The sequence below is a fragment of the Endocarpon pusillum genome, assembly GCF_000464535.1.
Source record: "Endocarpon pusillum Z07020 unplaced genomic scaffold scaffold1792, whole genome shotgun sequence".
Taxonomy (NCBI): Eukaryota; Fungi; Ascomycota; class Eurotiomycetes; order Verrucariales; family Verrucariaceae; genus Endocarpon; species Endocarpon pusillum.
The window spans coordinates 16,297-28,540 of record NW_006916078.1 but is presented as its reverse complement, the minus strand read 5'-3'; the positions used below and the strand labels follow the sequence as shown (position 1 = coordinate 28,540).

The 12,244-nt window shown below is 47.6% G+C and overlaps 4 protein-coding genes across 4 annotated transcripts; 2 read left to right on the top strand and 2 right to left on the bottom strand.

The window, feature by feature from the left end:
• Positions 1-2,567: 2,567 nt before the first annotated feature.
• On the bottom strand, positions 2,568-3,788 carry EPUS_08283 (uncharacterized protein; the record flags this gene model as incomplete). Its single annotated transcript, XM_007802809.1, has 1 exon — positions 2,568-3,788. One exon carries the CDS (start codon positions 3,786-3,788, stop codon positions 2,568-2,570), a length of 1,221 nt encoding a protein of 406 aa, XP_007801000.1.
• Positions 3,789-6,594: 2,806 nt separating this feature from the next.
• On the top strand, positions 6,595-7,083 carry EPUS_08282 (uncharacterized protein; the record flags this gene model as incomplete). Its single annotated transcript, XM_007802808.1, has 1 exon — positions 6,595-7,083. One exon carries the CDS (start codon positions 6,595-6,597, stop codon positions 7,081-7,083), a length of 489 nt encoding a protein of 162 aa, XP_007800999.1.
• Positions 7,084-7,580: 497 nt separating this feature from the next.
• Positions 7,581-10,631, bottom strand: EPUS_08281 (uncharacterized protein; the record flags this gene model as incomplete). Its single annotated transcript, XM_007802807.1, has 6 exons — positions 7,581-8,540; positions 8,596-8,862; positions 9,594-9,632; positions 9,687-9,832; positions 9,883-10,559; positions 10,615-10,631. 6 exons carry the CDS (start codon positions 10,629-10,631, stop codon positions 7,581-7,583), a joined length of 2,106 nt encoding a protein of 701 aa, XP_007800998.1.
• A 340-nt stretch (positions 10,632-10,971) lies between these two features.
• EPUS_08280 (uncharacterized protein) lies at positions 10,972-12,124 on the top strand (the record flags this gene model as incomplete). Its single annotated transcript, XM_007802806.1, has 2 exons — positions 10,972-11,058; positions 11,108-12,124. 2 exons carry the CDS (start codon positions 10,972-10,974, stop codon positions 12,122-12,124), a joined length of 1,104 nt encoding a protein of 367 aa, XP_007800997.1.
• Positions 12,125-12,244: the final 120 nt, after the last annotated feature.

Genomic DNA, 12,244 nt, shown 5'->3' with positions numbered 1-12,244 from the left:
TAGAGCCAATAATTCTCAAATTGTCATTTTGTGCATTGCAGCTCTTTCAGGTTCCGATACTTCCGCTGCTCCAGCCAAAACCGGTAACTCACTCGAGGTCAGCTGCATACCATACATGCTGAATATCGTCGGCGCCCTAGCGCTCAAGCATGACATACCAGTGGTGTAATGACTGCGTTGGAGTAAATGATCACTGAATGGACCTACCACTTGACACTTCAGGGGCGACTGTCTGTCGGTACAAGAAACCATTTCTCCGTCTGATCAAAGAAGGACCGTAGTTCCGTCTGGTATGAATCGCAAATTGTCATGTTCTACATCCGTTCCGTCATCCACTTCAGGTGTATTATGAATATGGACCGTTGTAAGCTTTGGCATCTCGAGGGAAGTGAACATTGGTCTGTAGTGTCTTGGTCTAGCAGTTGCTCATCCTAATGCTAGAATGAGATCACCATTCACTTATACGATATCCCTGAGGTCATTGTATGAGCATGCCGATCTGCTTCAAGGCAGGGCAACGCTTTTGAATGTACTCGAATTGATCGCTCTGCAACGCGGAATATTCATAATCCTGACCACGAACAATTCTAGGGAGTCTGATTTGCCAAAGAATGACCTCTAAACCTGTTCCATAAGCAAGAATGATTGGTCTGAGGAATTGATTGCTCGCAGGGCCCATACTTTCACTTTCACAGAGGACAGGGATCAGTTCAAGGCCAGCAAACGAAGGCAACAATTTAGTAACATCCGCGAGATGTGAACCGTAATTTTTGCTGCTCCGGTAGAAGAACTCTCTCAGTCCGGGTAGCCGAAATCCAAAAGATTGCGTAGAAGCGTTGGATAAGTACTGAAGAGCTTGGCTGCACAAGGTAAGGAAATCAGTGCCAAAGGTCGTAGAGCTTTGAACATTATTGGCATCGTGATGACCCTTGATGGTGTTGCAATCGGCTACAGTGATCGTAACGCAGGTGATTGGCGAACTTTCAGAAGTTCCACATAAGCCTTACTCAACGACTACAAAGACAGACCTGTATCGTGTTTTGCCCCACCCGTACAAGGCGTGTTGCTCGCCAGGTCGCCGACTCTGGGACTATGCAGCCTTTGATGAAGCACGTCTTGGCAGAAAATTTCATGGTGGGTTCGGGATTTTGGTTGAGCGAAGAAATTTGCAGCTGAAGCAATAAAGATTCGGGGGTGGATAATTCACCAGAAATTTGTTTCAGAATACACAGGCGGCTTCGTCTCCATTCATGGGTCTGGAGGGTGATGGTCCCGAAACAGCAGTTCAGTGGAGGTTGTTCTCAGTGGCAACCAATGAAAATAAAACTATGGGGATTAGTACTATGTTGTTTGGGCGACACAACTGGTCTGCACTCACCTGAAGTGCGAAGACGTTGTGCTTTGGACAGGCGAGCTAGCAGAGCCTTCAAGACCAATGAGAGGTGTTCTGCGATCAGAGAGAATCTATTCTTCTTGTGAGGCTGAATGCTACCGTCTCCGTCGTCCATCCTCTCGCTCGGCGTCAGTTCCGAATTCGAATCTCCAATGACAGGTTCATAGGAGTTGCAAGTGACGACGGACAAGCTGCTCGTGCACCGAAACCCGGCAGCTTCCGCATTAGTACTCGATCAAGTACTGAACAGCTTGGCGATCTTCCGGAACTGGAAGAGCGACTTCACTGTAAAGGATTGGGATTGTGACAAAGTGAAAGCACTTAGACTCTGCAAAGAGCACTGACATCTTGTTTGGTTGGCAGCTGATAAAGTCAGCTGAAATCAAAGGCTCCACTATGTTAGATGATAAGTACGTACCAGTTTTGCTACCGTGGACTTGAGTTCTACTGGTGGGAAGTCAAAATTTGGGTGCCTGTGACTGAATTGCGATCAGGATCAAACACTGAGTATGTATAATGTATATCTAAGATGGGAGGCCAAGAGAACTTTCTGAGAAGAAGTTACTAACATATAGATCAACGCCATCATAGGCAGCTCTGTTGAAGCAAGGCTATCTTCTGAAGAGTGTTGTGAATGGCGTCAGATTGGGAAGAGAAGAGGTGCTCAATCGGCTAATTTCCTTATCTTGACCAACATTGTCAGTTACAGACACATGACCGGCCATGAAAAGGACTATGGCCGCATATCTTGCAGGTATAGTTGGTGTCGAGACTACTTCGAGTTAAACGAATTGATGATCTGGGTGATGCTGTCGTGCAAAGAATTTGTTGCATGTGTGGCTGTTGAATTGCTGCGTTTCAACTTTCGGTCCCACAGCCGTGATGCTAACAGTCCAAGAAGCAGAAGGATGATCACCACGCGACGACCTTCGACTCAGAATGCCTTCAATGCTCGTAGCAATTACACCTGATCTGCTGCTCGTTATTTCGAAAGCCTTGCTCTGCGAATGAAGAAGGCTCAAGAACAACCAAAGATATGGCTCGACTAGACGTACTCAAAACTGTCTTCGAATGCTCGTGTGTAGATGAAGAAGACTCTCACTGCGTGTCGGGTTGCTCTGCTCTTCTACTGATCTTGGATATCAGTGCACGACGGCTTTTCCTTAGAACGATGTCAGGTACGGTGGCCTTTTAGACTTTTCAGTCTCTCCGCGATACCCAGCCTCATCCAGCGTGGCACAAAAGCTTTGACTTTGAGCTCCTTTGATTGAACGGTCTCCGTCTCTTCATCCCAGACCACCTTGAATTCCTCCTCGGGATCATAGAGCGCAGTTTCCTCTGTCAGTCTGATGTTGGCCATTATTTCCAGTCTGCATAATGCCAGTCCGATGTTGCCTACACCACCAAGCCATCTTCCCGTACTTCGGCCTTTGCGAGCGGATACCTTTGATATAGCAGATTGCCGAGGAGGCAATGTGAACTTCGCGGTGGAGATGTATTCTGGAGCATCGGCCGTCGCGGGTTTTGGCGATGCGTTATCATAGAGTTGGACTGGGACTATTCTCTTACGTACAACCCCAGTATGATGAGTTCTGATGGTCAACTCCTGTCCTAGATAGCATCCTTTGCGAAAGTCGATTGCACCCAAAAGATCAAGATTACTCTCCTGGGGCAACGCAGAGGTGGGTACTATTTCTGCTGATCCCTCTGCTATCCCATTCATCATTCTGTGTATTGTATAGTCCTCAAAGCTTGCATTAGGAGGGCCAAAAAATTGTTCCATTTCCGCCTTTGACCGTAGTATGCATCGTGCTCCCATATTTGGTCTTTGATCAAGCTTCCAGCTCCGAAGTGGTTCGAGTGTGGGTTTCAAAGCCGTGAAAGGGTCAATATTTGGCTCATCTGCCCAGATCCCATATACTGGACCTTCCTCCTGATCTAGCAGACGGAAGCTCAATTTCCTACGCAGTTTGTGTTTCTTCAAATGTCTGATGAGGGCATCAGCTCTCTCCCTATCGACTTCGATCATATATTGATCCGGCTCGTCCTGGCCTCGCAAGCCTCCAGTTCCGGGTTCGAAATTGCTCGGAGGTGGATATATAAAGACATCATCCAGGACTCGGCCACCAGCATTCAGAAAGGCAGTATAATAGCTGGACGATGTGTACTGCAAACTTTCGGTGTTTGCTGTCACAAGGCCATGTATAAAAGTGCGAGCATTATCCGCGTTGGGTCCAACCTCAATAAGTGATCGTGATGGCAGTTGAGCGTACCTGAGAACCGGTCGCTCATGAGCCCTCACTCCTGGCGAATGAGAATATGTCCGGGAAAGAAAGGGTCGAAAAGGCGTAAAAGGAGATCTTAGACATTGATTAAACTTGGGAGGTAGGGACATGCCCTCGACAATGCCTGGAAAGGATTACTCGACTTTGTATCGGCAGGAAGAGGTAATCGATACCTCCATGTCTCAAAATTTCCCATTTGTGTCGCGACTTGAGCCGGAGTTCTCCCACTAAAGAGCGCCGTACTAGTAATGTACTACGGGGGGTCCATGAATTATTGTTAGTTTAGCGCTAGTATCTTTACTCCAAAACGTTCTTTGTACGAAACAGCTAAGCTCATATCAGACTGAAAAGTAAAATTTTAGCTCATTTGAATGGTCATGCTTCAATCAAGCTTTGCAATAACAAATCACAGCATCACAACAGGGTAAGAAGAACTAGCCGCTACTAGCACCAGACTAACAATAATTATGCCTCCCCCCGTCGTAGCTGCGAGACCTCCGGACTATGCAGCCAAGCCGAGCTACTAACTTTACACAGGCTACTAAATGCAGTGATGCAGGATCATCATATACGCAAGAGTTCTTGAAGGGCACCACGTCTGGAAAGAATATCAATGCACTAATCTATAAGACATAAAGCTATGTGCTACGGAACCGTAGTAGCACGATTTTACATAACAAGCAAATTTGTAAGTCTCTAATTAGGTCCTCGAGGAATTAATTCATCGCTGTATTTAATGGACTAACGCTTCAGTACCGACTGGCTCACGGGGATAAAACGAGACCAAGGAGGCACCATCAAGAAGGTAATCAGCAAGTATGGAAAATTGGGCAGTGAGTCTGAGGTTTGAACAACAAAATCCACAACCGGCTTGATCTTGCTCCACCTACAAAAACATCCATAATTCTCAAGATCCCATTTCCGGGATATCGCCTATTTTCATGGGTTTCTAATTCAGGTACACTCCTTACTCCATGTGTTTCACACCCACTTCTTGACACAAATACATTCTTGACACAGCGTTTCACTTCATTGCAATCCTGTTCTGCCCTTCCTCCTTGATGTGACTCAAGACAACCCTTCTCATTTCGCCCAGGCCGCTATACTCTTCGGTGCCTCTTTGTTACGATGACTGCACATGTCCCTGCCAGAACAACTAGCAAGCCAGCAATGGCACAACCAACGCCCATCCCGGCTTTAGTGCCAATACTGAGCGGAGCAGGAGCCCGAGGCTGAAAGTGGAGAAGAAGCTGCTGCTGTCGGAGAGCTGGAGATCTATTCTGAGTTAATACTTGCTGATGGGACGGTTATGTTTGGTGCTGTGGGTAACGGTGATAAGGACGACGATGGTCCCAAGCTGTTGAAAGCCGCGAGCAAGTCCTCTGTAGATGGACTTTGGAAGGTTCGTGAGACTGTCGGATCGTGACAAGCCCTTGTCCCAGTAGGATTAACACCACAGCAAGACCAGGTGTTCGTGGTTGAGCTGTAGACCATGTCAGGATCCTGTTGATCAAATACCCAGCATGTGTCAGTAATGAGTCCCCAGCTGTCAGCGCTCTGATTCATACTACACTGCACGGGACATCCTTGATCCAAATATGCTGGATCCCTACAATCCGCCAAATAATACCCGCTACCCCGCGTGCATGGCATGTGTATAGTGGCATATTCCTGGGTCAAGACAGACGTCACCATATACACAGCAAAGGCAATGCCCTTGGCCTGTCCGAGTGCCTGGACAAATGAAGTCGGGATCCACTGCGTATACTGAAGCATAGCTTGATCGACAGCAGAGGGCCCTTCAAGCTGTAATGGGTTCTTGTGGGCTGTCGAGACTTGAGCACCAACAACGATGTTTTCAAGAAGAAGAAACGCGCAATCAAACATCTCAAGAGGACTCCATTGAAACAGAAAAAGCACGTGGTTGACGCATGCCACAACTAGAAGTAGTCAGGATGGCATGGGGCGGAGTCATAGCAAGCTCAGCCCTATACTATAGCAATGATAATGTAAAGACAGGCCATACACTAAGGTCAAATTGCTTAATATCAGGCTTACTCGGGAGAATGTATGGGTTAATTCAGAAAATGGGCGAGAAGGTAATCTCAATTGCGTAACACCGTATGTTCTGGTGATGCAACCCAGGCTTATTCTGTTCCCATTTCATTTAATCTTGATAGGAGTCTGTAATAGACGCTTGTATTGAGCAAGAAGATGTATGGAAGCGTGCATAGAGAGTAGCTCTGTTTCAAATTGGAGCTATTGGTCTCGTGGGCCTTGTGTGAGATGAGGAGTTTTACGTGAGAAGGGGATCACGTGCACAAATTAAACAGGTATCTTTCGTGACCCAGTTATGCCCTACAAACATGATGATTCAAAGATTCCTGGAAAATAGCTCTGTCCTTAGCTATGACCAAAATAATTTTACGAAGAACTAGTTGATAAGTACTTCTAGTACGGATTCGTGCATCAAAAGTTATCAATATACATTAACGAGGACGAGTAAAAGTAGGGGCGTAGGGATGGTCAGAGGGCCGGACGACTGAAGCTCAACTGATACAGGTCTCTGAGCCACGTCAAATTGCCTAAAGAGGGCTCTAGGGGCCAAGGAGAAGGGGTCCATATAACACATTTATTACTATTACGTGACGCTGAAGTTTAGATCGAATGTGTAAGTGGTGCTCTAATTTTAACATATATTGATGACTTTTGAGGCACAACTCTGTATTACTAAGTGTTCCCCGTCTGAGCTCACATTCGTGCTCTTGGCAGCACACATCTTATTCGGGCCACTTGTGTATCCTTGTCGTTTGGGAGATCACGACCAACACGCGAGCTGGCCCAAGCAGGGCACTGCAATTAAACGATTTCTGGCTACTACGCAAGCAGCAAACAGCAAACACGCACCCCTGCAACATGCCTTACCTCCCAAACGTGAACTCGTACCTGCATCAGTCCGCCCTTTTGCTTCAAGCATACCCTACCACAACCCGTATCACCACAAAATACTCTCTGCCACGAAAGCGCAAAACAAAGCTTTCAGTAGGAGAAATTACAGGACAGCCAGATACCTCTTCAGACACCGCAGGTAGGAGAAGAGCTGGGCGCGAGCACCAAACCCATGCTGCAACACTCACCATCAAAACCTATGAGACCACGTCTGGGATATGCTTGAAATATGAAACAAACAAGTCGGCGGAAGTGGGAAGATTGATGACAGGTCTCGGCAAGTTGGCCAAGGGGGAGATAACTGAAGAACCAAGTGTCCCAGCTGTCGGCGTGGAGACAATAGAGGCTAAGACCGAGCAGAGTATGGATATCACCGCTATGCCAGCGAAGATGGAAAAGGTCCCGGAAGCAGTTGGTGGAGGTGGGAAGGCCAAGAAGAAGAAAGGCAAGAAATGAGGACTACTTGCTGTAGCTGCAGATACTGCCGACGTGTGAGTTTCATAAGTAGAAACTGAGTTCCGCCTCTATGAGGGTTGAGAAGTATCATGTATTTCACTTGGGCAGCATCGCCTAGGAGCCTGCTCATATGCGGCAGCAGTTGGCGACAGAAGAGAGAAATGGGGAGGATACCAGGCATATTGGCTTGCTGGGGAGGTAGGTTGGGGTGTCCAGATTACTTGGATCAACAGCAGACACTGTGTCATATGTCAGAAGAGGACGAGATGAATAATTCAGACTGGATTGATGTCTGAATGCTCATAGCATTCTATGTATAGCAGCATTATACCCAATGAAGGTCTGACACGGTAATGCCAGATTAAAGGTCAAATCTCCGATAGCACTAACTGCCCTAACTTGACGCAGCCATACTGTGAAGGTGAGGATCTTGTACCGTTCCCGCACAACTCCATCCAATGCACATGACGCCATTACACCACAATCGGTATCTTAATCTAGAAGTCCTCATCGAAGGTGAAATCTCCGCCATTTTCCGGCAATGCTTCGGTCTTCTGGTCACCAGATTCGGGTTTCTGGTTTTTCTTGGTGCTTGCCATGACACCAGCCTTTTGATAGTCACCCACGCGCTTCTCGAAGAAATTGGTTTTGCCAGCAAGAGAGATATTGTCCATGAAGTCGAAGGGATTCGTAACATTGTAAAACTTGTTGTTGCCAAGCGCAACAAGTAGACGATCAGCAACAAATTCAATGTATTGCTTCATCAAGGTAGAGTTCATGCCGAGCAATGCGCATGGCAGAGCATCGGTGAGAAACTCTTGCTCGATCACGACTGCCTGGGTTATGATGTCTTCTACCGCCTGCTTTGATGGTCTGTGGTTTAGGTGGGAGAACAAGAGGCAGGCAAAATCTGTATGCAGACCCTCGTCACGAGAGATCAGCTCATTTGAGAAGGTGAGACCTGGCATCAGGCCACGCTTCTTGAGCCAAAAGACAGAGGCGAAGGAGCCAGAAAAGAAGATTCCCTCGACGGCTGCGAAGGCAACAAGACGTTGAGCAAAAGTCGACTCCTTGTCCGAAATCCATCGAAGAGCCCAGTCGGCTTTTTTGCGGATGCAGGGAATGGTGTCAATGGCGTCGAACAGGTATTGTCTTTGTTTGGGCTCCTTGATGTATGTGTCAATCAACAAACTGTACATCTCCGAGTGAATGTTCTCCATCATGATTTGAAAGCCATAGAAGCACCGAGCCTCGGGTATCTGAACTTCGCCTGAAAATCGTTCAACGAGGTTCTCATTGACAATGCCATCACTGGCAGCAAAGAAGGCAAGGACGTGGGAGACAAAGTATCTTTCGTCATCGTTTAGACGTTCACTCCAATCGTGCTGATCTTTTGACAGATCGACTTCTTCTGCTGTCCAAAAAGAAGCTTCGGCTTTCTTATACATCTGCCAGACCTGTTGAAGTTATTACCAACCACTTAACGCGGGTCGCGTAATCATAGACGCGTACCTCATGATATCTGATGGGGAACAGAACGAAACGGTGAGGGTTTTCTTGGAGAAGAGGCTCATCCATCTCCTGCGCTTTGATACCAGGGGCGACCTTGGGTGTGTCGACGGGCTTCACCTTCTCCACAATGGACTTCTTCCCATCTGACTCCTCTGTCTTTGAGGGAACTGGCGAGGTAGCAGGAATATTTTCTTTATCCATGGAGGAGAAGTCGATCTTCTTAGCAGGGGAGTCATTCATCTTGAGATTAGACAGGCTGTTGGCCGCCTGCTCATAGACGATGTTAGCAAATGGTGGGGTTAGCTTTGAGTGATCCAACCTTTTTAGACGGCGTGATTTGAGTTGTCATTGGTGAAGACGAAGCTGAAATGGTTGATGGGTCACGATTGAAGAAAGCTGGCACCAGTATGATCTTGTGTGATGCGTAAAGAGGGCGAGGAAGATGTAGAAACAAAGGAAGTGGGTGAGTCCGCGAAAGTAGTAATGAATGATTCTAAGTCGCGCCCGTGCGCGCTCGCGTCGCCTACGCTAACTATTTGGGGCTAGATGTGTCGAGGGGCTGGGAAATAATCGAACCGACAGAAGGACCTGCATCTGCACTGTTCCTGGGCCAAATCGGAGTAGTTCATGCGGTACAGGGCATTCTCAGGGCAATGAAAGCGACGAGCATGGGCGTGATCTAGCACAGGAACCCAGAATACGTATCAGTCAATAATGATTATTGCTACCATCTCGATTACGAGTCTATTCGAGCAACCCTGAATTGTCACTCGGTACCCCTTTAGAAGGGGTAGAATACCCTCAAAGCCCAGAATTGCGTCACCTCCTAATTTAGCACAGCGGTGTTCCTGGTTGAGCATCCGAAAGTTACGCCACGATATGCATCCGATTTGATGGAGATAATGTCAACGCCGCGCATCGAAAACGCCCAGAATGTCCCTTGCCTAGATTTTATCTTTGATAGATTCAGGCAGAAGTCTCAATTCGAAGACCCTAACCAATTTGTTCGTCTGTTCAGCCAACGACAAGGTCAAGATCTGTTTGACTGTTAGCATGCACTCCTTCTGGGGGACGTCATATGAAAGATGTACAGTGTGTGGTAGGATGCGTGCTAAGTGAGCAAAGAATCCTTTGTAGATGGCTAATAGTCCCTCTGTCTTCACAGTCTTATACAAACAGTCAAACACTCCTTTGTACAGATTCCCAGTCTGGTTGTACATTCGAGACATGATTGTATCTGTTTACCCGAAAGTTAGTTGAATACGAGAAGACCTTGAGCCATCATACCTGGTGGATGCATTACGCAGCAGACCACGAACCCGCTTGCTGTACTGCTGGCAAGATGTAGTGCCGGGCCTTCTTCCATACCGAGATGCTTTACCAATCTTCGTTTGGCAAAGAAGTAGGTGGGAAGCTGAACGGAGCTTCCAAACCCGGTTCTGACCATCGCTGCTCCAACTCCTCGATACAGACCCCTAACGCCCTCGCCTCCATAGATTTGTCTCAACCCGTCGATCGAATCTTTGTATTTGTGCTGTGTGCCGACTGGCAAAAAGGGTGAAAAGGATTGCAAACGAGTTTTGACGAGGAAGAACGGCGATCCAGCCATTGCTCCAAGAACACCAGATGCTGCGCCAGAAAAGATATTGACTCCAAGCGATTGCACGTTGTGGTCCTTGAATATGGCCTGTGTAACAATTTTCCTTAGAGGTTCGTAGAAACCCAATCGACACCCATTGAGAAGGATTTGATAGACGTAAGCTGAACCAATGCCACGAAATAGTCCTCTCGGTCCTTCGTTTTGTGCGATCACGCTGACTCCATGGAGCACACCTTTGTACTTCCGCACAGCGACATCCTTGGCTTGCAATTCCCCCTGTAGTTGTAACCGAATCTTGACAGTTTCGAATGGATGGGTAACTGTCACAGCGCCGCATGCAGCAATCCCACCAGCGATGAAAGCTCTGGGCCGATAGGAGTTAGCATGCGATCATTGTGCGGCACAGTGTTGCTACATACCCAAAAGTGGTAGACATCTCCGTCCAATGCAGATATCAGCCAGCTTGCACCGACTACCTTAGTGTCGCGCTCAGCATGGAGAGTGATTTGGGATTCCGAGGGAGTAGCAAAGTATTATGTGATCATGGGAGACGACCCGTGAAGCCCGGAAATATAGGAAAGGACATGATGCGTGAGCATACTGACATGAATGCCTGCGCTCCAAAAAGTTGTTGGAAAAAGGTACCAGGCCGCCCGCCCGCAATCGGAGCCGAAATCTAAACTCCGCAATCATCCTCTAGTAAGCTGAGAAATCAAAAACACGAATAACAGAATAACTTCTACTCCAGGTCGTTGGGTGTCGCCAAAATTTACACTATGGCGACTCCCATGGATGATGGGCAGGCACCCTTACCAGTAACGCAAAGGGTTCAAGATGTGATAAAGACTTATCGGCCGTCTAGGGTGAGTTATTCCAATGTTGTTGCAGGGCGCGCACTAAGTTTCTGGTAAGCAATTCACACACATCGTTAAAGGTCAGCCTGTCGAATCCCATGTTACTTCCCTCGATTTCGATGATCAAGGCGACTACCTTGTTGCAGCTTCTGCCGATGAGACGATGCACATTTTTGATGTCAAGGAGGGCAAGAGAACGAAACTTGTACCGAGCAAAAAATATGGGATCCACCTAGCACGCTTCACGCATCATTCACGCGAAGTACTTTATGCTTCTACCAAGGTCGACGACTCGCTTCGCCTTCTCGAATTACACAATGAGAGCTACGTTCGCTACTTTACAGCCCATACCTCTCAAGTGACGTGTATTACGCTATCTCCAGGAAGTGATGGATTTCTGTCTTGCGGGACAGACGATACAGTCTGTTTGTGGGATCTGAAGTCTCGAAACCCAACAGGCAAGCTTAAGTTGGCAACGCCATATCTCGCTGCTTACGACCCGTCTGCCAATGTCATGGCCATTGCTTCCCAATCAACTTCTTCAATATTGCTCTATGATGTGCGTAATTTTGACAAAGCGCCATTCTCAACGTTCGAAATGATGGAGTGGGAAGATAGGTTTACTCCGTCTACAAAAGGGCGAGCTTGGACAAGATTGGAATTTTCGAATGATGGTAAGAGCATCCTATTGAGTACGGATTACCACGGCCACTTTGTCGTCGATGCGTTTGAGGGGAAAGTCAGTGTTTTCCTGACAGGCAGATCAGGCTCCACCGGGAGGGCTGCACCTGTCTCGACGACTGGAAAACCATTGGGGCAGGGAGATGCCTGCTTCACTCAAGACGGTCGGTACGTCATAGGAGGCACTGGAGATCACCCGGATATATTGGTTTGGGATACACATCAGGCTGTGGAAGGCCGTCATGAATACTTGCAGCCCATTTCCCGGTTGCCTAGTAGAGGTATCAAAAGTGCGATTGTAGAATGCAATCCGAGATACAACATGTTTGCATCAGCAGACACAAAGGTCTGCATGTGGTTGCCAAGTCAAGAGACCAGGGATGGGGAGAAATAATCTCACGAATGACTTCTTGCTGGCATTGCAGGCGTGGCATGGCTTTTATGATACCCCTTGAGCTAGCTGGCGTTTGAGGAGCGAGAATCGAAATCGTAGTATGGGGCTGTTCACTTGGCC